General features: G+C 41.5%; 1 protein-coding gene across 1 annotated transcript in view; it reads right to left on the reverse strand.

Annotated features, from left to right (window-relative positions):
- Window positions 1-25382, reverse strand: part of CHRND (cholinergic receptor nicotinic delta subunit) — a 90507-nt gene extending 65125 nt beyond the window's left edge. Inside the window, exons 1-4 of the mRNA XM_077487639.1 lie at window positions 25213-25382; window positions 9932-10077; window positions 3793-3837; window positions 856-965 (exon numbers count right to left, since the gene is read on the reverse strand). Of these exons, the coding sequence (XP_077343765.1) occupies window positions 856-965; window positions 3793-3837; window positions 9932-10077; window positions 25213-25264 (353 nt within the window). The 5' untranslated portion in view covers window positions 25265-25382. The remainder of the gene's footprint in view (window positions 1-855; window positions 966-3792; window positions 3838-9931; window positions 10078-25212) is intronic.
- Window positions 25383-25968: the final 586 nt, after the last annotated feature.

Below are 25968 nucleotides of genomic sequence, written 5' to 3' on the forward strand. Positions count from 1 at the left end.
CTCCTCTGAGCACTCTGAGCACGGTACCTTGAAAGTCAGTCACATTGGGCTCTGCCATGTGGATGGTCAGAACGTTCTAGGTGAGGTCTGGGACAACAGTTTTTTTTTTAAATCTCTGGTTTTGATGCTGTTTACCATCTATTGGAGGTAATTATGCCATTCAAATCCACATTGATAGTTTAAAGCTTTGGTGATACCATGTATTTATAAGGTTTGTTATGTTTTTTGCATTCAGATAACACATTCCCCCTGAAGAAGACTACGACTTGTTTGGGTGAAACACATTGGGGCGTTTATCTGGCGCAGGATCCTTTATTGTAAAAATTAGCCTTGAGTATACCTGCCTACTCATGTTATTATGATTGATAAGTTATGACGATAATTAATGTAACCCAAGTTCATTTTTTAAAACCTTGGTGAATTTTAAATGTTTGTACAATAAAATACCCTTTTACACATTTCAATTTGTTTGATAGTCTGCTTACTGCAAGAAAAAACTCTTCAATTTTCTTCTGTAATACAATATTTGGGGTGTGCAGCTTTCTTATCTCCATGTGCCTTTCCAGATTTCACAATAACACTGAGCATAGGGAAAACCTGATCAAAGCAGAACTCAATTAGAGCTCAGGCTGATTATAGCCAAACAGAACTAAATTTAGGCAAGGGACATGGCTACTTAGGGCATAGTCCCTTCAGCAGAAATTTTAAACTGATAAAAAACCTTGGATATCGAGCATGTATAGCAGCCGAAGTGCGACATATCTTTTTTCATTTTGAACTGAAGTAAAATAGTAACTTTTAGTCATTTTTAGGTATTTATATATATTTATATTCATTAGTGCTGACCACTCTTACTTGTTTTCTAGAATAAGATTTGGCTGCCACACCCGGTCCGGAGGAACTCTAAGTATATTGATGTCATAGAATTCACTCATATTCCACGTCAGTCTATTGTCAAACCATCCCTGTTGAAAGAATACAGTCATTATCCAAAATATGACATAACATAGAAAAACAAGAAAACAACATAAAATATATTAATATAAACATGGGTGAGCGTGTACAGTGGTACTCATTTACCTGGTGTCCAAGTACAATTACACAGGTTTACCTTAGGGGCTACTCATTATTTGTTCAGTATGAATTGAACTAAAATGTGTATAAATTCATCTTCTATAAGTAATTATTTCAGGACAATATAACAACCACAAACACAATTAGAAAAAACACTAGTACTAGATATAGAGTATAACTTGCCTGCTAGCAAAGTTAGCAGAATATTATCATGCATAAAAGGGAATTTACACCAATGATAAAACTATAATCCTGACACTTTAAAAAACTCTGGTTCAGCCACATCTGTAATATTCCCTCCACAGTTCTGGTCACCAATCCTCAGAAGGGAGGTGTGTGTGGGAACTAGAGAGAGTCCAGAGAAGGGCAACAAAGTTAGAGTTAGTAAGGGGACTGGAGGACCTCAGTTATGAGGATTGATTACAAGCACTAAACGTATTCTCTTTGGAGAAGAAACGCTTGAAAGGAGATATGCAAGCAATATACAAATACTGTACCTCAATGGCGATTATGGCATATGGAATAAACTATTTAGTCTCAGGGAGTGTAAGAAGACATAGGACCACTCCAATGGCGGCCCGTGCATTGAGGGCGCACAGGCGCCGCCCCCCTGTCCCTGCCACTGCCCCCCTTTCAGGATGCTGAGTGCATGAATTCATATGGCGGGGTGTTTATTTTAAGCACCTGATTAGAGCCAGAGGCTCTATTAGGCTTCAAAAAAGGGTGGGCTTGGGGCACAGAGACTGTACTTCGAGCCCCACGTGCGCGGAGGGATTGGGTGCTGTCAGTGGAGTGAGCCATGTGCCAGAACTCCCATGCAGGGGGTGGGATGCTGTCAGTACTGCAAGCCCCACACAAGGGGGGTGCTCTATATAACCTATCTGTAATACTGGGCTATATACATCTATCTGTAATGCTGAGCTATATACATCTATCTGTAATGCTGGCCAATATACCCTCTGTCTGTAATACTGGGTTATATTTACCTATCTGTAATGCTGGGCTATGCACACCTATCTGTAATGCTGGGCTATATACACCTATCTGTAATGCTGGGCTATACAGTATACCCTGATCTGTGAGGCTGAGCTATATACTCTGTCCTGTGATGCTGAGCTGTATACTCCTGACACTATGGGTGGAAGCAAGTAGAATACAGTGGATGGAATGGGTGAATTCTATAAGAGGTGGGGTTTATGAAAAGTGGGAGGGATCAAAAAGGAAAGGGCAGGGTCTGGCGCCCCCCCATCTTAAAACTTCACCAGCCATCACTGGGCCACTCAATGAAACTGGAGGAGAAGCGATTTTACCTTAACCTCCCTAGCGGTAATCCCGAGTGTAGCTCTGGGTTAATTTTAAGTACCAAAAGAGGTAACCCACACTCGGGATTACACCACAGTATCCAAATACAGGTACTTACCTTGTCCTTAGGATCCCGTGATGTCCTGCCGCTGTATCCTCCGGCTGGATCCTCTGCCCGATGTATCACTGTTCTGGGCTCCATTCACTGCGAGCGTCATGACGCACGGGGCGGAGCCCGTGGCAAACTCAAAAAAGTCCAAAAAAATAACACACACAATACATTGTAATCGGTAGATTACATTACTGTATCAAATCATTTCCCCTCAGTTTTGTCCCTAGTGTTTTATCCAGTGCCCTGCCTGCACTTTTACCATTCTTTCTGCCATTTTTTCTGCCTGGCAACATGAGAACGTCCATGGCTTCCAAAAAGTGTCCCCCTACGTCAAAAGCAGATTTAGACCAGCTAGAAAACAGCAATAGTGTATTAAAATCACTTGCAAAATTGAGCGATAGGGATTCGTGGGGAAATTCGTCATCAGACACTGAAAGTGACAACAGCGACTATTCTGTGACTGAGCTCAGTTATTTGCGAACTTGGTGCTCTATTGACTGTGGTACGGATCACGCAGCATTGAGCTCAGTTGCAGAATCATCGCGGTCGTCGCTTTCAGTGTCTGATGATGAATTTCCCCACGAATCACTATCGCTCAATTCTGTAAGTAATTCTAATTCACTATCGCTGTTTTCTGGCTGATCTAAAACCACTTTTGACGTAGAGGGACGTTTTCCCATTGTCCTGATTTTGACGTCAGACTTTGTGCAGTCCCATGTTTAAAACGTTTTCATACCCCCGATGTTTACTAAACCAATATGCAGTGTCTAGTATTACAGTGACTAGTAATATCGCACCCTTGTTTTTGATTTGATTACATTACTGAATAAAATGTATTATTATTATATTATTATTTTTTATAATTATTTTTAGTTATTTATTATATTATAATTTATGATTTAGTGTTTCAAACTTTATCATACCCGGGATGTCTACTGGACTCTTGTTTGGACAGATTTACATGAGTTATTCCTAAGAATTACAGGCTTGCAATATAAAATGCCAAATTTCCATGAAAAACAATGTACTGCTTTGATATTTAAAAAAATCAGACATTATCATACGGCCAGGGAGGTTAAACTACGTAGGGGGTTTTTCACTGTCAGGGCGGTAAGGATGTGGAATTCACTTCAACAATCGGTGGCGTCAGTAAAAAGTATTGCTAGTTTAAAAAACTCTTGGACGTGTATCTTAGCGAGCACAGTGTACAGGAATATGGTAAAAGATTACAAACACACACAGGTTGAACTGGATGGACTGGTGTCTTTATTCAACCTTACCAACTATGTAACTATATAACTTACCTGATCAACCCAGACATTTGTGGTGAGGGTTTCATCTGCTTCTTTCTGCAATAAAATTATTTTGTTATATACTTAAGTATAATGCTTGAGTAACTGATGTAAAATGCTGAGACTTTACCACAAAAATACTTTGCTTTTCCATTTAAAAGATATTTATCTATCTATCTATATATTTATCTATCTCTGCTGAATATATAAACATAGACTGGTTTGTTGATGCCCTTCCATGACAAAAGAAGAACTCAATTTTCTCTGAAATAACTTAAAACTTATCAAAGTAAGTGTCATTCATCATGGTATTTAATCACCACTGGGTTTTTATTTTTTGCTAAATAAACAAAAAATACTAAACATTTCTTTCTGTTTCTTTCTTTCTGTTTTTCAAATTTTACAAATCAGTAATTTTTCTTCTTTACTGATGTGCGCTCATGATGCTCCACTGACGGGTACTGATAGGTGGGACTGATGAGGCTGCACTGATGAGGTTGCACTGATGAGGTGGCACTGATGGGCATTGTTAGGCAGCACTGATGGCCACTGATAGCCTGCACTGATGGACACTGATATGCTGCAGTAATGGACACTGATTACCAATGGTGGTGTTGCACTGATCATCAGTGCACTGATTATAAGTGTAAATGTGCGGTGTTACAGGATAGACAGTTATCGGCTTTCCTTTCCTCACACAGTGACATCGCTGAGGAAAGGAAATGCTGATAACTGGCATGTGTATACATGGGATCAGCTGTGATTGGCCACTTACCTTGATCTGTGACCAGCTGTGTCCGAATTAACCCACCCAGGACTGGATGACCAGCTATAGGGCAGTCGGCAAGTGGTTAAAGACAATCACTGCACATAATCAAATTCTGTGGCTCTCAGTGAGACTACCGAACCTGCCAATATTAAATTTGATCCATTCTTCTTGAGCAAACGGCTAAGATATGATGGGTGTCTTCTCCAGACTGCATGTTTAGCTCTTTCCATTGATGTTCAATAAGATTCAGACTAATGCTGCGTACACACCACCGGACTTTTCGACGGACTAGGTATGACGGTCTTCCCAATGGACTTTTGACGGAGTTCCAACTGACTTTCCGAACTAATGGACTTGGCCACACAAAAGCACACCAAAGTTCGACGGATTCGAACGTGATGATGTACGACTGGACTAGAATAAGGAAGTTCATAGCCAGTAGCCAATAGCTGCCCTAGCATCGGTTTTCGTCCGTCGGACTAGCATACAGGCCAACGGATTTTTCGACCAGACTCGAGTCCGTCAGAAAGATTTGAAACGTTTTAAATCTAAAGTCTGTCTGATTTTTAGACAGCAAAGGTCCAATGAAGCCCACACACGATCGAATTGTCCGGCGTATTGATTCTGACGGACCTAGTCTGTCCAAAAGTCCAGTCGTGTGTACACAGCATAAGGCTCATAGAAGGCAACTAGATTAGTCCGATGTTTTGTTCTTAGCCATTCTTGGGTGCTTATACTTTAGCTATGTGTTTTGGGCCAATATCCTATTGGAGGACCAATGACCTTCAACAGAGTCTTCTGACACTGGGCAGTATGTTTAGCTCCAGAATTCATTGTGCCCTACAGAGATTCAAGGCACCCTGTGCCAGACACGGCAGAGCAGTGGGTGCAGGGCTTTATTTGTAAGCTTCATTTTTTGTCTTTGAACATAGAACTGATGTGATTTGCCAAAAACATCTCCAGCTGTGTTCAAAGTACATTCTCCCAGAAGCTTTGTGGCTTATCAATATGCATTAGCATTTTCAATTGCATGTTTTTCTTTCAATACTGGAGTTTTCCTGGGTCTTCTTCCTATCAACCCATTGTCCCTCAATATATAATGGATGGTGTAACCAGGCACTGATGTACCTTGACTTTGAGTTCAGCTTGCATCTTATTGAAAGTTTTCCTTGGCACTTTGTCTACCATTCATACTACCCTTCTGTGCAATCTTGAGTTGAATTTCCCCATGCCATTACATTCAGGGAGGTTGGTTACCTTCAAATGGACCTTAAAAGTTTTAATAGTATTTGCGGCTGTAGTCATGGAAACATTAAGCTGCTTGGATATGGTCTTATAGCCTTTACCTTTGACACGCTGATCAACAATTTTCCATCTGATCTCCTCAGGCAGTTCTTTCTATTGCTTTCACTGGTCTATCATTAGTGTGGTGCACACAATAATACCAAACAGCAGAGTAACTACTTTAACCCCTTCCCGCCAACAGTATGCATATATGCGGCCTCACTAAATTGGTCTTTTTTATGTGGGGTCACATATACACTATATTACCAAACGTTTCGGGACCCCTGCTTTTACACGCACATGAACTTTAATGGCACCCCAGTCTTAGTCCGTAGGGTTCAATACTGAGTTGGCCCACCCTATAACAGCTTCAACTCTTCTGGGAAGGCTGTGCACAAGGTTTAGGAGTGTGTCTATGGGAATGTTTGACTATTCTTCCAGAAGCGTTTTTGTGAGGTCAGGCACTAATGTGGGCGAGAAGGCCTGGCTCGCAGTCTCCGCTCGAATTCATCCCAAAGATGTTCTATCGGGTTGAGGTCAGGACTCTCTGCAGACCAGCCATGTTCCTCCACCCTAAACTCGCTCATCCATATCTTTATGGACCTTGTTTGTGCACTGGTGCGCAGTCATGTTGGAATAGGAAACTGTTCCCACAAAGTTGGGAGCATGAAATGAATTGTACAAAATGTCTTGGTATGCTGATGTCCCTTCGCTGGAACTAAGGGCCAAGCCCCACCCCAGAGAAACAACCTCACACCATAATCCACTCTCCACCAAATGATGTGGACCAAAAACAAAGCAAGGTCCATAAAGACATGGATGAGCAAGTTTGGGGTGGTGGAACTTGACTGGCCTGCACAGAGTCCTGATCTAAACCCTAAATAACACCTTTGTGATGAATTAGAGTGGAGGCTGCAAGCCAGGCCTTCTCGTCCACATCAGTGCCTGACCTCACAAATGTGCTTCTGGACGAATGGTCAAACATTCCCATAGACACACTCCTAAACCTTGTGTACAGCCTTCCCAGAAGAGTTGAAGTTGTTATTGCTGCAAAGGGTGGGCCAACTCAATATGAAATCCTACAAACTAAGTCTGGGATGCCACTAAAGTTCATGTGCGTGTAAATGTACTACACACATATTACTATAGTAATATAGTGTATGTGTACCTCTCTTTGTGCAGGGAGCGTGCCCGGCAGCATGGTCCCAGCACATACTGGGCTCTCACTGATCGGGATCCAGTACTCCCGGTTCTGGGTCATCTGATCTCTGTGATAGCCTCTGATTGGCTATCACAGTGATCAGTCTGGTCCCATGTTTACTTCCTCTTCTGAATGGAAAGAAAGAAACATTGAAATATACATAGATCTAGGTCAGTTCTAGGGTTAGTGTTAGGGTCAAGTGGAAAAGGTCAGGGTCAAAGATCAAGGTTGGTATATTTTTGGTAAGACCTTTTAAATTTGTGTCAGTGTGTTTTAGGTATGGTAAAAGAAAAGTAAGCACCATTGTTTCTGGGCCATACTACGGGGACAAGCAACAAATACCATACACGTATGTGGTATCGTTAAGATTAACAGGAGCAGGAAAATTTATTTTGGGTTATTTTTTGGTGGTAAATGATGGTAATTGGAAGACATATACAGCAACATTTAAAAAAAAAAAAAAGTTTTCCTTTGACACAAAAAAAAAACGAGATATCCGTTATTATTTAGCACCAAAAGAAAGCCCAATTTGTCTTGAAAAAAACTGGTATAATTCCCCATGGATACACAAAGTGATTGTGATGATATGTACAGTTTTACCAACACAAGTCAAAGTTGCAAAATTGTATCCAAGCATTAACATTTGTTTTACCCTCAGTCACTAAAAGGTTAAATAGGCTGACTGATTACAAGATTGAATACATATGTGATACTGTTTACAGAAAATAGTTTAAAATATCACTATGATCCAATCATTTATAATCTTTTCTAGTAGTACTAACAAATCTATCCAAGGCATTTAGAATATCTTTGCAGAAGACCATTTACAATATCTTATAGAATAAGCAACATTTTATTTCTTTTTACACTTTCTTTGTTTTACTATAGGATATAGTGAAGGCATGCCAGTATACATAAAACTATTGCTTTTAATTTCATGACTTTTCATGACTAGACATGTGCAGGATGAAAAAATTTGTTTAGTTTAGTTTAGTTTTGATCCGTTATTTAACTAAATGTGTTTAGTTAAATTTGTTGCATTCATCACATTTGTTTTTGGGATTCGTTTAGTTTCGTATTCGAACTCAAAAAAATTCACCCGCATTATATAATATAAAAAAAATATATATATATATATAAATAAAACATCTTCTGAAATTCGAATTTTGTATACAATGAAATTGAATTCCAATAGAAAAGAGTAGAATAGAATAGAAAATAGTATAAAAGAATAGCACAGAAAAACAATAGAACAGAATAGAAAAAATATATAATATATTCTATAGTTACATAGTTACATAATTACTAATAACTTTTCAATTCAAATTCATTCTGCACCAAATTCCAATTTTGGAAGATGTTTATATATAGTATATTTTTTTTCTATTCTGTTCTATTGTTTTTTCTATTCTAGTCTTTTCTATTAGAATTCGATTTCATTCTATTTCATTCTATTTCTATATAACTATTTTGCGAAATTCAGATAGAATGCATTTGCATTCAAATAGAAAAGATTAGAATAAAATAGAAAAGAATAGAAAAGAATAGCATAAAAAAACAATAGAACAGAATAAATTTATATATATATATACACATATATTTTATTGCTTTATTATTTTATATTCTATTTTATTTTATTGTATTTTTTAGAAAATCGATTTATATTTTTCTTCAAATTTAATTTGAATTTGTTTTCGAATTCGATTCGAAGTTGTTTTTGAATTTGTTCGCTTTTTTGGATTCTTTAAATATGTTACTTTTGTAGTTTGGAAATTTAGATGCATCCGAATTTACGGATAATGAAAAATTCATCCGAATTTCGATATGGAACAAAACAAAATGCACATGTCTATTTATGATAAATGAAGCATGGTTTTAAAGTATATGTTGCCCCAAAATTTTCCTTTTTTAAACTGACCATGCCAGGTATGGAAGCATATCCATCCCAGCATGGTCCGTTTCCCTCTTTGCATTCTACTTGGGGCTTGGGAGCACAGCCTGCCTGTACTCCAGAGGCCAGACTTGTGGAAAGAAATTTGCTCCATTATAGCTGGCTTTATGTGTGCAAGAGGTGTCATGACTCCACATAGTAAGGAGAGATTAATATTGGATAGTCATCAAATCAATGGGAACTTGAGTTCCATCCAATCGCTTTCATGGTAAAGATATCAATTTGCAGGTTGGACCAATTACAGATTTCCCAATGATGGTGGATAGAAGAATCTAGGATAAGAATGGAAAGAGGAGACCTGGCTGGAAAGACCCACCTGACAGAAATAATAATGTAATAGATTAGTAATATTGGGTAATCTTGTTGGTTAGTATCTATTAATTTTATGGTTGCTTGAATACAATATATTGTCTTTGGTTCTACAGTTATTAGTCTTCTATGGTGCAGAGGTTTTATTATTTGATAGTATTGGCAGTTGCTATTAATCTTTGTCTGTGATTTTTATGCCCCTAAAGGACTGTTTATATGTAATATTTTTTGTTGATAACTAAGCTGTTAATTTTTTGTTTTTTGTTAATTCTAGTTTTTGATATGTGTTTGATTGCTTACCTACCCCTACTGAACAGTGATAAGTGAATATTATTTATTAATACTGATATTATTTATTAATGCCCATATTATTATTTATTTTATCACCCACCATTTTCTTACAGGGTCATCTATAATTTGCATACTACTACCCACAGTAAAAAATATATTATTAATTTGTGATCTTTGCAATGGTTGGCTAATTTGCAATAGGTATCTTGAGCTAGCTATTGAAGCTATGCCACTAACATCATAGCAATGATGGCAATGCCCTAAAGCCAAGCAATACTCATTATAAATAGCAGAGAGCACCGTATCTGGCCAGGTTATAGTAATATTATTATTAAGATAAACATACCAGTGAGATGAGATTGGAAAGTGTTAATGCAATGAACACATCTACTGTTTCGTCTGGATGGTCCACTGGCCGCAGATCCTTTTTGTAACCCTTTTCTTCAAATAAATAGTTTAATAGTTGTTCCTCTTCACTTAGAGCAGAAAAACCTGAGAAGGATAAAGGCAGACAGTTAAAAAGTGGAAAAGAAGATTGTAATGTTACCAGTCAAGTTCCTTTACCCCAAACTCACTCATCCATGTCTTTATGGACCTTGTCTGTGCACTGGTATGCAGTCCTGTTGGAACAGGAAGGGGCCATCCCCAAACTGTTCTCAAAATTTGGGAGCAAGAAAATGTCCAAAATGTTTGGTATGCTAATGCCTTAAGAGTTCCCTTCACTGGAACTAAGGAGCCAAGCCCAACCTCTGAAAAAAAAACACACTTTAATCCCCCCCCCATCAAATTATTTGGACCAGTACACAAACAAGGTTCATAAAAACATGGATGAGCCAGTTTAGGTGGAGGAACTTGACTGGCCTGCACAACCTGATGTCCTTAAGTCCTGATGTCAACCCAATAGAACACCTTTGGGGTGAATTAGAGCGGAGTCTGCAAGCCAGGCATTCTTGTCCAACGGTGCCTGACCTCACAAATGCGCTTCTGGAAGAATGGTCAAACATTCCCATAGGCACACTCCTAAACCTAGTGGACAGTCTTCCCAGAAGAGTTGAAGCTGTTATAGCGGCAACGGGTGGGCCGACTCAATATTATACCCTATGGACTAAGACTGGGATGCCATTAAAGTTCATGTGTGTCAAAAGGCAGGCATCTCAACACTTTTGACAATATAGTATATGTGTAAGCTCTTTAATCACTCACATTTCTCTTTTGGTGAGATACGTATGATACATTATATTGTTGCAAGGTTGCTAGCCCACTCTCCTTCATGGTGTATTCGGTGTGGTGTGGTTCCCTTGAGCCCCTGTATCTGCACTTTGCAAAGTGAATCGTTGCCTAATTTACTAAGCTCTAGAGCAACTGCTCTTTGAAAAGTGCACAGTCTTTTTGACTTTAGTAAATCAACCCCTATATGTAATAATTTTTGTATTTTTATCATGACATAGTGTTGTAAAAAATAACCGCCCAATCCCGTAGAAGCAGCTCTCGCCACAAAATGCATTGATATTGGACCCAGAAACAGCACTTCATCATATGTTATTGAACGTCAGACTGTGATTATATGATTAATATAGTGGACACGACACATGTCAGGTCCTGGTCCTTAGGGCTGTATTTGTGTATTTTCCCTTTGGGGGGGCTTCTAAAAGTGTCTACATGCTTTTTAATGGATATAATAAAATATATTGTTTATAATTTCTGTCTGCCTTATGTTGTACTTATTAAAGCCTGACTTTTGGAGCAACAAGCATTCCTTTCACCAACCTCAGGCCTTGGGCTCCAAGCCCAAAACCCAGACCCAATTTTGTAAGAAACCATGGGCTCCAAAGCCCTGTAAGACAGGGCATATGTCCACTTCCCAATGAAGTGGAGCCCCCACTCATTCGGATAGAGGGACTTTTTCGGGCCTTCCTCCTTTGTCAGGGGGAGATTGCAAATGATTGAGTCTGGAACACTATAGCTCGTTGGTACGGGCTGGAGTTTTAGAGCATACCTCCTCTGTGATTTATTTTTTTAAATATTTCTTTATATCCACAAAAGACATCTGCGCTCTTGTAGGCCCTTGATCATCTTCTATCTCAAGGAGTAATTAATCTGGTCTCAGAAGATTACAGATTTCAGGGGTTTTAATTTAATCTCTTCATGGTTCTGAAACCAAACAGCAGTGTTTGCCCCATCTTGGATGTCAAGAAACTCAAGTTCCATATAGAATCAGTGCAGTTGGTAGTGGCTTCTCTTGAGCAGAAGGATTTTCTAGCATGAGCTGATATCAAGGATGCTTACCTACACATACCAATTTTTCCACCTGACCAAAGATTTCTGAGATTTGTGGTGGAGGAACAGCACTTCCAGTTTGTGGCTATTCCATTTGGTCTGTCTAAAGCTCTCAGAATGTTCACTGGGGTTCTAGCTCTGGTCCTGGGACTATTACTGTCTCAGGGTAAACCCGTGATAGGGTACCTGGATGACCTACTGCCTGAGGGAGTAGTCTTTCCACTTACGTCTCATTCTGGAGATGTTTGGGTGGATTCTGAGGACTCAGCTAACTTTGCTAAAAACTCTGTCAAATTTCTTGAATCGTTTTGCATGAGAGTTTTTTTAGGGAAACCTCCTTCAAGGCCATTCCATTTTACACATTTTCATTCCAGACCCCTCCAACTTTTGGCAGCAATGGGCCAGTAGGGCTCAGTCGTCGGATTACTTGAAGAAGTTGTATCCCAGCACGAGACTGTCTCTGGAATGGTGGATCTCCCTTTAGGTTTTGCCAATGTTAGGGTGGTTAATGGTTTGCTACACAAACTGTAGCCTGACCTAACAGGGAGAAGTTATTTATGGGGGGGGGGGACTTCCTGTTTTTTTGTCATTTTTGCCATTGTCCAATCACCTGGAGGTGCCAACATAATGCTATTGTTATGAATTTAAAGATGCACTTTGTCCTGTGATGTAATCAAAAACAAGGATTTTACAGGTAACTAAAAATTAAATAATTTCTGCTTGTGCCCCAATTGTAAATCAACTATTTCTGCCTGCGCCCCAACTGGAAAGACTATCTCTTATTTCCTGGGTGGCATTGGTAACTTAAAAAAGAAGCAAAGAAAAATCTTTCACTTTATCCAAGCTAATAAAATGGTTGTTGCCTAACTAAAATATCATGAGACATTTAGCATGAATGGGAAGCCTGGGTTTAGAAAAATATATGGACAAGAGAAAAAACTGCGCTTTGGAAAAAAATTATATATTAAACTGTGAGCAGCAGCTTATTGTGGGATATACACAAAAAACATATACAGGGGAGAAGCTGCGCTAAAAAAAATGAAACCTATGTGTATTATACCAAAATAGTGATCGTATAAACTAGGTAAAACATACTAAATAAATTAATTAAAACCTTAATAAATCAATACAAGTGTTATATAAATAAAACAAAAATGTGCGTTGTGCCAAGTAAACTCCACAGTGATAGTTGTTATTATAAAAAACTTCCAAACAAGAACAGCCACCAATGAATTTTCACAAGGTACACCACCACCTTAAGGGGTTATGCTTACCAAAATGTAAGCCAAATGAGCAGATGGCTTTAACCCAGCCTGGGTCTTGAAATGCAAAGGGATAAAACAACAATGAAGTCCTGGCAGGCCCAGAGTCCTGGATAAGCTTGGCTCCACAAGCGTATTAACCCAGAAATTTTTTTTAATGTTCCATAGCGTAATATTGTCAAATGGGGTGAGGTCGTCAACCTGAAGGGCAGGCAGACAAACTGAGTAAAGAAGACCCACCGTAAACCTCAGGAACCTTTGGCAGTGTTGGGCGACAGGCACATGAAAATAGGCATCCTTCAGGTCCATCGAGAGGAGCCAGTCGCCGGGTCGTACCACCTTCAGGATGGTCTGTAACAGTGCTGGGACAAGGCCATTTGGTGCCCAGGGCGAATATGGCAAACTGCGCCTCCCCCCCTTTTTTTAAGAAAGAATCAATGTAATTTCAAAACAAGAATATACTTATAACATTACAAATTCCATTAGGTTGCGCTAGAAACAGAGTTCACTCACACATTTTAATTATACAGTATGTATTTTTATTGGGGGCACTTTGAAATAATAATGCAAAAATTTTCGCTCTTTTTTTGCTTATAGCGTAAAAAATAAAAACCGCAGAGGTGATCAAATGCCACCAAAAGGAAGCTCTATTTGTGGGAAAAAAAGGACATGAATTGTATTTGGGTACAGCATCGCACAACCACGCAAATTGCCAGTTAAAGTGGCGTGGTATTGCGATAAATGGCCTGATCATTAAAGGGGTAAAACCTTCTGGAGCTGAAGTGGTTAACACATACAAAGAAAAACCCTCTCTTACTAATGACTGGAGGGAATATGGGAAACCCAGCGATTCCTAAATTGCCAGCAGTACACACTGATATCTGCAAAGTGCTGCGGGTATCAATGTGAAGTTAAGGACACCCCCAGATTGGTTTGCATATCGCAGTGTGTACTGTGAAATGGTACAGGAATTGGATGGCATGGGTGTGAACACCTATGCCACCTGATTCCATTGCGGACCAAAAAAAATGGTCCTGCACCGTTTTGGTCCAAATGTGATGCAAATTCAGCCATACAAACTGTATGGCTGAATTTGCATCACAAAGACATTGCATGTGATATCTGCAAAGCAATGCAAATCACATGTGATGTCTATCATCGCAATAGTGTGAACCCAGACTAAAACAGGCAGAGAAGAGGTGATATAATGTCTCCTAAGCACCTGCAATAAGGCATATTACACTTTACTTATAGCACCCCCACCCCTTAGAAGAGTCCTATGAATTTGTGTGTTTGGGAAAAGGTGAACTAGGTGCGGGCGTCGGCGATATTAGCAGCGCTTTACCATAGTTTTAGCGGCAGTATGCGGCCGCTAGCGGGGCGGTTCTAACCCCCACTAGTGGCCGAAAAAGGGTTAAAACCGCCGATGCAGTGGCGCTTTGCCGGCGGTATAGCCATGCTGCCCCATTGATTTCAATAGGTAGGAGCAGTTTAGAAGCAGTGAATACATCGCTCCTTCACTGCTCCAAAGATGCGGCTAGTAGGACTTTTTTCACCGTCCTGCCAGCGCACCGCTCCAGTGAAAGGGGCCTGTTTTTTCAGGCGCTACACAGGCGCTATGTTTAGCACTGTAGCGCCTGAAAAACGCCCCAGTATGAAAGGGGCCTTACTGCCAACCTCTTCCCGAGAATGCTTGTCAGTCTAGTATGTCAGGAAAGTCTGCCAAATTCACATGTCCCAATCTGTATAACTCCACTGAATCAGAACAATGCAGTCAGCATAAAAACCAAGCGACTAGCATTTTCAGATAAAAAACAGCAATGCCAACCTCCCTGTTTCACGTTAGGTTTCCTTTTAACCTGGCTATTGTTACTTTAATTAGTAATAAAAGAGCAATATTTGTTGAGATGAAGAAGCTCTCCAGGAATAGTGTATTTCCTTATCTCAGTAATACATAACTGTCAGACCCCCCTCCATGCAGTCCACCCCACCCCCCCCCCCCCCCCCTTTCCACAATACATGCTATCAGTCTTTTTGAAGCAATCTCTACTCTGCTGCAATACCATCACCCACATAATGTTCAACTGTAGGACTCTTTTCTCCCTCCTTTCAGTAACAACAACAGAGGGCAGTGGCTCAGCTCAGGTCCTCCTTGCTGCTATCAACTTCTAGGAATGCTGCCATTCGGTTCTATGCAGCTTTGTCACTCCATAGGACACACATAGGCTGACTGTAGAGGTGAGCAGGAGCACGCAGGGAGGGGATGGGGGCAGTAATTGCACACACATAAGTTTTTTTTTCCTCTTGTCATGAGCAAAAAATCTGAATCTCTCTGCTCTGTGAAAACAAACTGAAGAACGCTTTACCATTACTCCCCAGCACTCTATACACAGAAGGTGATGGTCTCTGTGGCTGTCCTCCTCTCTTCAGCCCACAGGTTTCTATTGGAGGGAAGAGAGAGCAGTCTCCTCCTTTTAGCAGCTCTGGAGATTCCTGCTCTGCATGATAGTAATGCGCAGCTCCAATGCGCCCCTCCCCCTTCATGTAATACTCCGCCCAGGGCACCCGACCCTTCTGCCCACCCCTTGTACTGGCCCTGGTCTGTAATGATTCCTTTTTGAAGTGTTCCTTCTTCACATGATTGTTTAGCAATCTGAGTTTGATTATTGGCCTCCAGTCTCTTTTTTTGTTAGAGTAGATTCCTAAGAAGCACTTCCTCTGGGGCACTGGCTCTATCGCTTTCTGCTGTAGGAATGTGTTTACTTATTGCTGAAGAATCTCCCTTTTCAGGGAACATGAGGGGAGAGTGATCCATACAAAGTTTTCCCTCAGTTTCCTGAGAAATTCCCAGGAGTGCCCTGCCTTTATGGTGGAGAGCACCCAGCGATCCTGAACGTTCCCTGTCCAGCCAACTGCACAGCCTTGCTCCCACCGGATGAGCATGGACACTGTCAAAATGATTTCCAGGGCTCTTGGCCCACAGAGGTGACTGCATCCTCTGTTTCCGGCCAGAGGGAGTATTCCAAGGACTGCGGAACTCTCTCCCTGGCCTAGAGGATCTCGCTTCTCTCCCTCTGGTTCCAGCGGGTTGACCAAAGACCAGATTCTTCTGGCGGATTAGTCTCCTGTCATGGGGAATAAAGCCAGACTTTGCCCCTGGCGATTGAAGTGTGAACTTCTGCCCAAATAGGGACCCTCCCTCGAAGGGGATCTTACACCAGCCTTGTTTATAGGTGGGGTCCGCCGTCCAAGGCTTGAGCCATAAGGCGTGCCTTGGTGTGACTGCATAAAGCATCACCTGTGCCAGGGTTCTATGTCAATAGCGGCTTCTGACATGAGCCCTGCTGTCAATCTTAGGTTGTTGATGATGACATGATCTCTGTCTTATCCCAGTCATTGGTAATGACTTCCATAGCCCTAGAAATTGCTGCTAGGGCTATCGATGGCTTGGAAGCCCCTCCTGCGACTGTGTAGATGTTTTTAAGGTCTAAGTCTACTCTCCTGTTGAGGATGTCCCTGAAAGAGACTGCATCGTCTAGTGGCAGCGTAACATGCCTGGCTAAAAGCATCAGGGCTGTGTCGACTACAGGTGGGTATTCAAGATGTTTAACATCCTTAGGGGCGTGGCGACCGAGCTCCATGGCGGACGTGTAGTAGAAGAGCTCTGTCAGCCCGCCGGAGAAATCCGACCGCATTCGGCTCCACCGTACCTCCTAACGAACGCCGCTACCGCTAACAAATAGCCCGAACGGCGGAGCATCCACCGATGATGGGCCGACGAAGAAAGGTGGTGCCGCTGCCGAGTAAACTCGACTCCTATTTCGCCTCAGGCCGGAGCGGGCCGCAACAACATGGCGGAGACGCGCGCGCACAGCCGTCACCTCATTCGTCCGGGAGAACAGCGTTCGATCGAAGGCTGCATTCCGAAACATCCGATCGCAACATCCTCCACAGCGGATCCTCTTCGGAAACACAGAGTCCTTCCACGCGCAGCCCAGCCAAAACTAGGCCGCGGAGAGACTCCCCAGCTAGGCCGCAAGCCGCAGTAGACCCGGATATGGAGGTAAGCGGATCACAAGCACACGCACAGGATTCCAGAGGAGACCCTATCTCAGATTTCCCTACCACTGATGCACCAGTATCAGAAAACACCCTAAAGGACATGTTGCTATCTCTGCGAGCTTCTTTACACTCAGATATGATGGAGAGTATAAGCAGCTGTCACAAAGCAGTGCAAGTCATGGGTGACAGAGTAGACAAAATAGAACAAAAGATGGGAGAATATACCTCTTCCTATAATGTCCTGGTGAAAGCACATACGGCCCAAGGGGATGATATACAATGGATAAAAGATAAAATCGCAGACATTGAGGACAGGTCCAGAAGGAATAACCTCAAGCTGAGGGGTATCCCCGAATCTATACCTCCTACCCAGCTCCTACAATATGCTCAAACCATGTTTTCAACTATGGTGCCAGAATTGACAGCGCAGGACCTTATAGTGGACAGAATTCACAGAACACCCAAACCTTCTTTTCTTCCGATAGAAACACCAAGAGATGTTCTCTTAAGAGTTCACTATTATCACATCAAAGAAAAAATAATGCTAGCCTCCCGCAATTGGGATAAGATACCCCCGCAATACGCAGATATAAGGATACTGCCGGACCTGTCCAGACATACCTTACAGCGCCGCAGGAACCTGGCATCTCTCACTAAAGCATTAAGAAATCATACCATCCCTCACAAGTGGAAATACCCAGCTACTCTCTGCATTACCCACAATGGAGTCACAGTTCAGATCTCCAATCTGGAGGAAGGAATCTCAACACTGCGGAAGTGGGGTATTTTAGCTGAGATACCGATTGCTGACACCCACGTTCCAAACCCACCGACCCTGCAGGGAGAATGGCAGGTGGTGTCTCGCAAACATACCCAAAAGAAAACACCTGGTGGAAATTCGGGTCATGACGCCTGAAGATAATTTACATTTCTCCGGGGACGGGAGACATGTTATCACCTCTTCCTCCTCCACCCCCAACTATCAGTAGCAGATGATTCTGCACAAGGATCGATTATTGGATCCACTTCTTAAGTTCTATTCATTATTTGTTATAGTTACTTTTGTTCATGACATTATGTGTTCCTTTTATTTTCCTATGTTAGATATACATGAAGCATCTGAAACTTGCGGAATATTCATCCAAGAAACTTCTAGAAATGTTCCCACTAGACTACAGAGAACTTCTTCCACTGCTGGACTATTCATCCGTACAGTGAGTAACTCTCTGCTCTGTGAAAACAAACTGAAGAACGCTTTACCATTACTCCCCAGCACTCTATACACAGAAGGTGATGGTCTCTGTGGCTGTCCTCCTCTCTTCAGCCCACAGGTTTCTATTGGAGGGAAGAGAGAGCAGTCTCCTCCTTTTAGCAGCTCTGGAGATTCCTGCTCTGCATGATAGTAATGCGCAGCTCCAATGCGCCCCTCCCCCTTCATGTAATACTCCGCCCAGGGCACCCGACCCTTCTGCCCACCCCTTGTACTGGCCCTGGTCTGTAATGATTCCTTTTTGAAGTGTTCCTTCTTCACATGATTGTTTAGCAATCTGAGTTTGATTATTGGCCTCCAGTCTCTTTTTTTGTTAGAGTAGATTCCTAAGAAGCACTTCCTCTGGGGCACTGGCTCTATCGCTTTCTGCTGTAGGAATGTGTTTACTTATTGCTGAAGAATCTCCCTTTTCAGGGAACATGAGGGGAGAGTGATCCATACAAAGTTTTCCCTCAGTTTATGCTAAAATCCTGGCCAGAAGATTGATGTCTATATTACCGACACTTATACAACGCGACCAGATGGGATTTGTGAAGGGGAGACAAACTTCAGACGCCACTAGGCGTATAATAAATGTGATACACTCTACAGAACTGAATAAAACGCCTTCTCTGCTGTTATCCATTGACGCAGAGAAGGCGTTTGACCGAATTCACTGGGAATACATGCAGATGGTCTTAACAAAATTTGGTTTCCAGGGTGTTATTCGAACAGCCATACTAGCCCTTTATTCCTGTCCGTCAGCCCAGGTACAATCTGCAGGGTTTCTATCTAAAACTTTTCCCATCAAAAATGGAACCAGACAAGGCTGTCCCTTATCGCCTCTCATATTCAACCTTATGATCGAACCTCTGGCCGAATCCATTAGAACTGATTCTCTCATAAAGGGGTTTTCTTGTGGTTCCAACACACACTCAATCAACCTCTTTGCGGATGACGTCATTCTGATTTTGACTGATCCAAGTCATTCATTACCACAGGCACACAAAATCCTTATGGACTTTGGAGATGTGTCCTATTACAAGGTGAATTTCAGTAAGTCTCTAATATTAAATATGGGAATATCCCCCAACATACAACAGCTACTGAGTAACCAACTGCCCTATACTTGGAGTGATCATGGTATCACATATCTAGGCATTACCCTAACCAATTCTATATCTACTCTAGTTAAAACAAACCTGGCCGTACTCATCCCTAAATTGAAATCCCAACTCAAGGAAATGTCCGAAAGAGAAATCTCCTGGATGGGGAGGGTTATGGCCTATAAAATGATGATCCTACCTCAAATCCTCTATTTATTTCGTGCCATCCCTATTTCGATCCCTTCTAAATTCCTTAACGAACTTTCAAATATGGCCTGGTCATTCATTTGGGGTGGAAAGAGAGCTAGATGTGCCCGAAATAATCTAATAGCACACAAGACAGTAGGAGGTGTAGGACTAGTAGATATTCAGGATTATTTATTTGCCACACGACTTGATAGCATTAAGTATTGGTTCACCAATTCAGATCCTCCCCTATGGGTTGATATTGAACGATCTATTGCACCTATCAATGATCTCCAACTTCTCCTTTTGAGTGATAGCTGGGATCCCTGGAAAACAACTTAAATGCCCCCACCCATGCAAACCTCCTTAAGGACGTGGCGACAATACTTAAAATCGAAAGCTCATGAAAATCACCCCCTATCTTACCACTTACCCATAACTCTACTTGAAGCCAAAATCCCAATGTTATCAGTGAAAGTATTCACTGACCATGGTATTTCCTTGATTTCAGACTTTTATGATGGTCATTGCACCAAATCAATGGCCCGACTGCTCACCCAATATAATCTGCCTAATACTTCCTGGTTCTCAGGTCTCCGCATTCTAAACTTCCTCAAAAAACACTCATTTCCAGAAGTGAGTATACCTCCCAAAACTTGGCACTTCTATACTACTAAGACCACAAGGGGTATTTCCTTTTTCTATAACCACCTACAAAACAAAAACACCTTTAGGAAAACAGCTACAATGTGTAAATGGGAAAATGACCTAAATGCTAAGTTTTCACATGACCAATGGCTATCAGCCTTCAAAGCGATCCACACTTCGACGCATTGTACTCAACATTGGGAAATGTCAATTAAAATTGTGAACAGATGGCAATACACACCGTATAGATTGTCAAAATACTTTCTGCACTCATCACCACAATGTTGGAGACAATGTGGTCATATAGGTAACTTACTGCACATGTTTTGGGAATGTCCAAATGTTCGTAGCATATGGAATCAAGTGTTCTGTTTAATTTCTTCTATCACTGGAATTCTTACTCCACCTAAACCAGCTTTGGCACTATTACATATAGGTATTGATAAATTTCCGACAGCACACATACCAGTAATCAGTCATATTCTCCTAGAGACCCGAGCGTTCATTTTACGCACATGGAAAACAAACACTACCATTAACCTCTCTGATATAACTAAAGCAGTACACAGAAACTATACGTTCGAGCGTCTTCTTGCATTCAATTCTCTACAAATAAAGAAATTTGATAGCAGATGGTCTATCTGGCCTAAAAAAGATACGAACTAGAAGTGAACTAGAGCTTAAGCAGAATTCTTGATACAACGCAATTTTTTTTTCTTTTTGTTTCGCATGATATCACCATTGATATTTCACCAACTGACTATATAGTCTAGATTGTCTATTATCTATAAGGTATGATTTATAGTACAACTCTGTCTGGTTTCTCTTGTGTATGTCACTCGACGATGCATTATGTATATCGCATTTAACCCTTTCTGAACCCAACTTAGTTTTTTTTTGTTCTGTCTTTTCCTTTTTCCCCATTTATTTCTCCCTTGTTTTTTTTTTTTTTTCCTTCTGTACCCTACATAACTTTCAATAAAAATTATTGTTAAAAAAAAAAAAAAAAAAAAAAAAGATGTTTAACATCCTGTTTCTTGAATGGATACAATTTGGCCAGGCGACTTCCGAAAAAAATGTGTTTTTCTCTGGTTGCTTCCACTCGTCCTCTATTATACTCCTCTATATTATTGATTTCATCCATGAAGGGAAAGGTGAGACACTCTCTCTTCCTGTTTTTAAAATAGCGGTGCTGTTTCTTCAGTGGCTCCTTGATTGCGTCCTTCCCATTGTAAGGCCTCCCTAACATCCTTAAGGAAGGACTGCACCAGGCTGAAGTCAAACCCTTCGTAACTTTCGTCACCTTCTTCCCCAGAAGAGTCTTCGGACACTGACCCTGCTAGCACCTGGGCCCCTTCAGCCCCAGTCCCTAAGACCCCTTTCACACCACACCGCCCATTGCGTCGGCAGTAAAACGCCGCTATTTTTAGCGGCGTTTTACCGCCGAAAATGCGGCGCATTTCGGGCGCTAGCGGGGCAATAGCGGAATTTTGCCGGCGGTATTACAGCGCTGCCCCATTGATTTCAATGGGGAGCAGCGGTGGAGGAGCGGTAAACACACCGCTCCTTCACCGCTCCAAAGAAGCTGCTGGCAGGACTTTTTTCTGACGTCCTGCCAGCGCACCGCTGTAGTGTGAAAGCCCTTGGGCTTTCACACTACATACAATGGTGCAGCTTCTTTAGGGCGGATTGCAGGCACTATTTCTAACGCTATAGCGCCTGCAAAACGCCCTGGTGTGAAAGGGGTCTAACTGAGGTATAGTCACCTGGGACCCTGAAGGGGCTAGCAGCTCAGCAAATCACATGAGCATATCTTTTGAACGCTTCCTTCATAAAGGACACCATTTCCTCTCTCCCTGCCTCCTTATTCTTGGCTATGTCCTTAAGGCAGGCTTCGCAAACCATTTTGCCAGCAAGAGCCTCTTTTGGGCAGGCCTAACACATCTGGGGCCTGGGCTGAAGATGGTGGAAGGGGCTTCGGGTTCTCACAGGGGAGCTACGACGTCTGGATCTCTATTGAGTGTGTCGATCCCTTGACCTTTCACTTTGCTGGCTACCCCTGGATCTAGAGCTGTACTCCTGTCCTCAGCGGCATCTCTCTGAGTGGGGAGATGAACGGTGTCTTGATAAACTGGCAAAGAGAGGGTTAAACAATACGTGCCAAAACTGGTAAACATAACAATCCCACGTAGTGGTGGGCGAGCCTCCTACCTTTTTGTCTCTTATGCAGCAATGAAAGATATAGACTGGTGAGGAAAGACAGGTCATCCGCTGTTCGCACAGCCAACACAGTCTCAGCAGCAGGCATCCTCGCCTACCTCACTCTCCTTGCTTGCAGATTTTGGCATCCTCCAAACTGCCCTGGTCCAGCACACTGTTTCTGGCAGGCAACATCGCACTGAGACCTCCGCCAGTTTAAGTCTTGTGGCATGCCGTCTGGCCCCGCCCCTCGATCTCCAGTTGGTTAATGACCTTGCATATGCTCTGTTCGCTTTCTGACTTCCTGTATTCAGTGTGGAATGCATCACCCTCTTGCTAGGGCTGGCTTGATCATAGCTGTATGATGAGATCCCTACATCCAGGAGGACCTTTGCTGGACAGACGGCCGGATCCTTGATCCAGCAAGGTAGGAGACTGCATCAGGTCCTGACAACACGAAGGAAATGAAAGGAACGCTGTTCAGGGCACAGGGGTCACATTTATGAGTTAGGTCCTGATAGCATGGGGGTGGGCGGGGCCTCACCTGGAGGTGGTTAACATGAAGCTGTCAGGAAAACATGTCAGTTTTTATTGCTGTCTGTGCCCCCGTTAGGGAGATTCAATCTCTCTATTTGTCCCGTTTACCATTATCATTAAAAGTGAAAGTAAAAGAAAATCACAAATTTTGGCCTGTCCCCAGAAAAGTAATAGAGGGAAAATCTTCCAAGGGGAACAATAGTTCTGGTAACCTGGGGTCCCCAACAGATTCACCTTATTTTCAGTGATTTCCTTTCACTTCCTGTTTTGGCTATGGGACAGGAAGTGAAAGGGAAATCTCTCCATTGGGACAAAGAGGGCAAAAATAAACCTTATAGGGGGTATAGCCCTCCTTTACTCTATCCCAGGGATATGCAATTAGTGGACCTCCAGCTGTTGCAGAACTACAAGTCCCATGAGGCATAGCAAGACTCTGACAGCCACAAGCATGACACCCAGAGGCATGATGGAACAACAACTGGAGGTCCGCTAATTGCATATCCCTGCTCTATCCAAAAAAAAGCTTCTTATTATTAAAAAAGAATAAACATGAAACAGTTTGCTGATTATGCTTTCAGTTGTCATTTGTACAGAGAGGGAACGCATACCTAAGAAACACAGAATTACAGAAAACCAAATTTAATATGGGCCTCCTTTCAACCATCTTAACACATGCATGTGTATTTATAGGAAATACATGTCCATATGATAAGTAGAATCAGTGCTGCCAATGTTTGAAAGAATAAACTATAGTCTTGTGTAGTTACTGTTTATTTTTTACCGTAACTGTAGCATGTGCACCATGTGGTAACTGTGCAGAGGCCATATTTTATCTTCAGTTAGTTCTAACAGGCGAAACATGCCTAGAACACTATTATATACTATTTTTGGAGCATAACGCACCAAGAAGAGGAAAAGAATTGTCCCTTTTAAGACCTGACCTGTTTGGGACCAAAATTGGCTATAGGCAATCTTTCATCAACATTAATGGGGGACAGAAGAGCTGCCCTTCCTTGAGATACCCTCACCCCGATGATAGCTGTAGTGAGAGACAGAGGCTACCATTGCTGACCTTGCTCTAGGATTTACTAGCTGTCTGGCTGGTCGAACATCAATTCATTCTAAGTCATTTGTGCATACTTGGTCATTTCCCAAGCCACTGGATTAGCATGATAGCCAGGAAACTAGTGTTTTCAAAAGAAGTGATTGGCAGTGTAGCTTCTCTCCTCTCTCACTTGTTATCTTTAGGGTGTAAATCGTTTTCATACTATGAAAGCTTTATGGTTCAATATCTGTACTCATGTCTTTCACACATATTAGTTGTCACTTATTTGGAAATCCCTATTCAGCGGTAGTAACTTTGTTCACACAGGCACATCCAACGTCATATCAGCATGCAGTATACAAATTACTGAGCAACCACAAGCTGCCACGGAGTGAAAAAGGAAAATTTAGGATCGCCACAAAGAGTGGTCAAAGTACTTGGCAGTACAACAGTGTTAAACCGTACTATGTCATTAAATAGCTCAGCTACCTACTAACATCAGATGGTAGCCACATGTACATACATGATATGATCTATTCACCAAATGGTTTTAGTATGAAGAAATATAATACATACATGCACAAAATGTTCATATCTGGCCTATGGAGGAGCAAGAAGGATGGGAGTGAGTATGCACTGGGAAAAAGTACAGCGATCATCTGGGAAAAGTTCAACATGTCTGTCTCATTGTAATGCTCACCCATGGCTTTTCTGTTAGTGCTAAAGATGGCACACTGATATACAACTAATACCCAATCTGGCCATAACAAGGTAAAGTTTTTCTTATGTCTATAGTCACCCTAAACTTTGCCTTTATATACTGTTAGTATGATAAAAAGATAAGATACAAACAATACTCATAAAAGAAAAGAGTAGGGCGCACAGATGCAATGTCTTAATTAATTAATAAACGTACCTTTAAAAAAATAAGAATAGTAGGAGTGATATGCAGGGAATGATTTAAAACAGGATTATGGAATTAAAGAAGACTAATTTGCACTAGACCAAAACTGTACAGTGAGCTTAGTAGAGACAGAAAACAATGCCATATCCTACCTGAGGAGCAGATTGCTAAACTTAACGTGACAACGAGCCAAATCCATGCCATAGTCCTCAATTCCTTTGCTGTTCCCCACTCAGTGTACAAAAAGCATAGCTTGTCCCTTGTTGCTGCCCTTCCTCCACACCAGCAAACTCACATTAAGGACCATGGAAGAGAAATGTGAGCCAGAAATGCAGACAGGCAGAGACAGGTGCAATACACTAGGAAATAAATAACGTGCCAGGAATGCATTGAACGAATCAAACAACCGGAGAGGCCTGTTGGGTAACAAGGACAAATTATTCAATGCGCGGCGGACATAGGATTTTTTTATTGACTCATCAGATTTAGGGGCCTATTTATAAATCAGTTGAATCCAGCCTGTTTTGATTTATTTTTGCAGCAATTTTTAAAGCTGTGCATTTGGTGCCAGCAAATACAATTATCACTGAAAGGGTTTAGGGAGGTTATGAATCCCTTACTCTTCAGAAATGTGTGGCATAAATATGGCAAATTATAGAATAATGTCTGTCTTTCCATTAGAAAGCATTGCATGTGTAGTAAGGGGTGTATATAGCATAACAAACAAATTAGTAAATAAATATTTAGCAATGAATCACTTCAACTCCGGAAGATTCTGTTCTAAAACATATCCAATAAAAAAAATTTAATTTCTTCATAAATTTAGGCCAAAATGTATTCTGCTGTATGTCTTTTATAAAACAAATCCCAATAAGTGTATATTATTTAGTTTGCAGGAAAGTTATAGC

This window comes from Lithobates pipiens, unplaced genomic scaffold (genome assembly GCF_037356315.1).
Source record: "Lithobates pipiens isolate NorthernLeopardFrog02 unplaced genomic scaffold, aLitPip1_a1.2 Scaffold_18, whole genome shotgun sequence".
Taxonomy (NCBI): domain Eukaryota; kingdom Metazoa; phylum Chordata; class Amphibia; order Anura; family Ranidae; genus Lithobates; species Lithobates pipiens.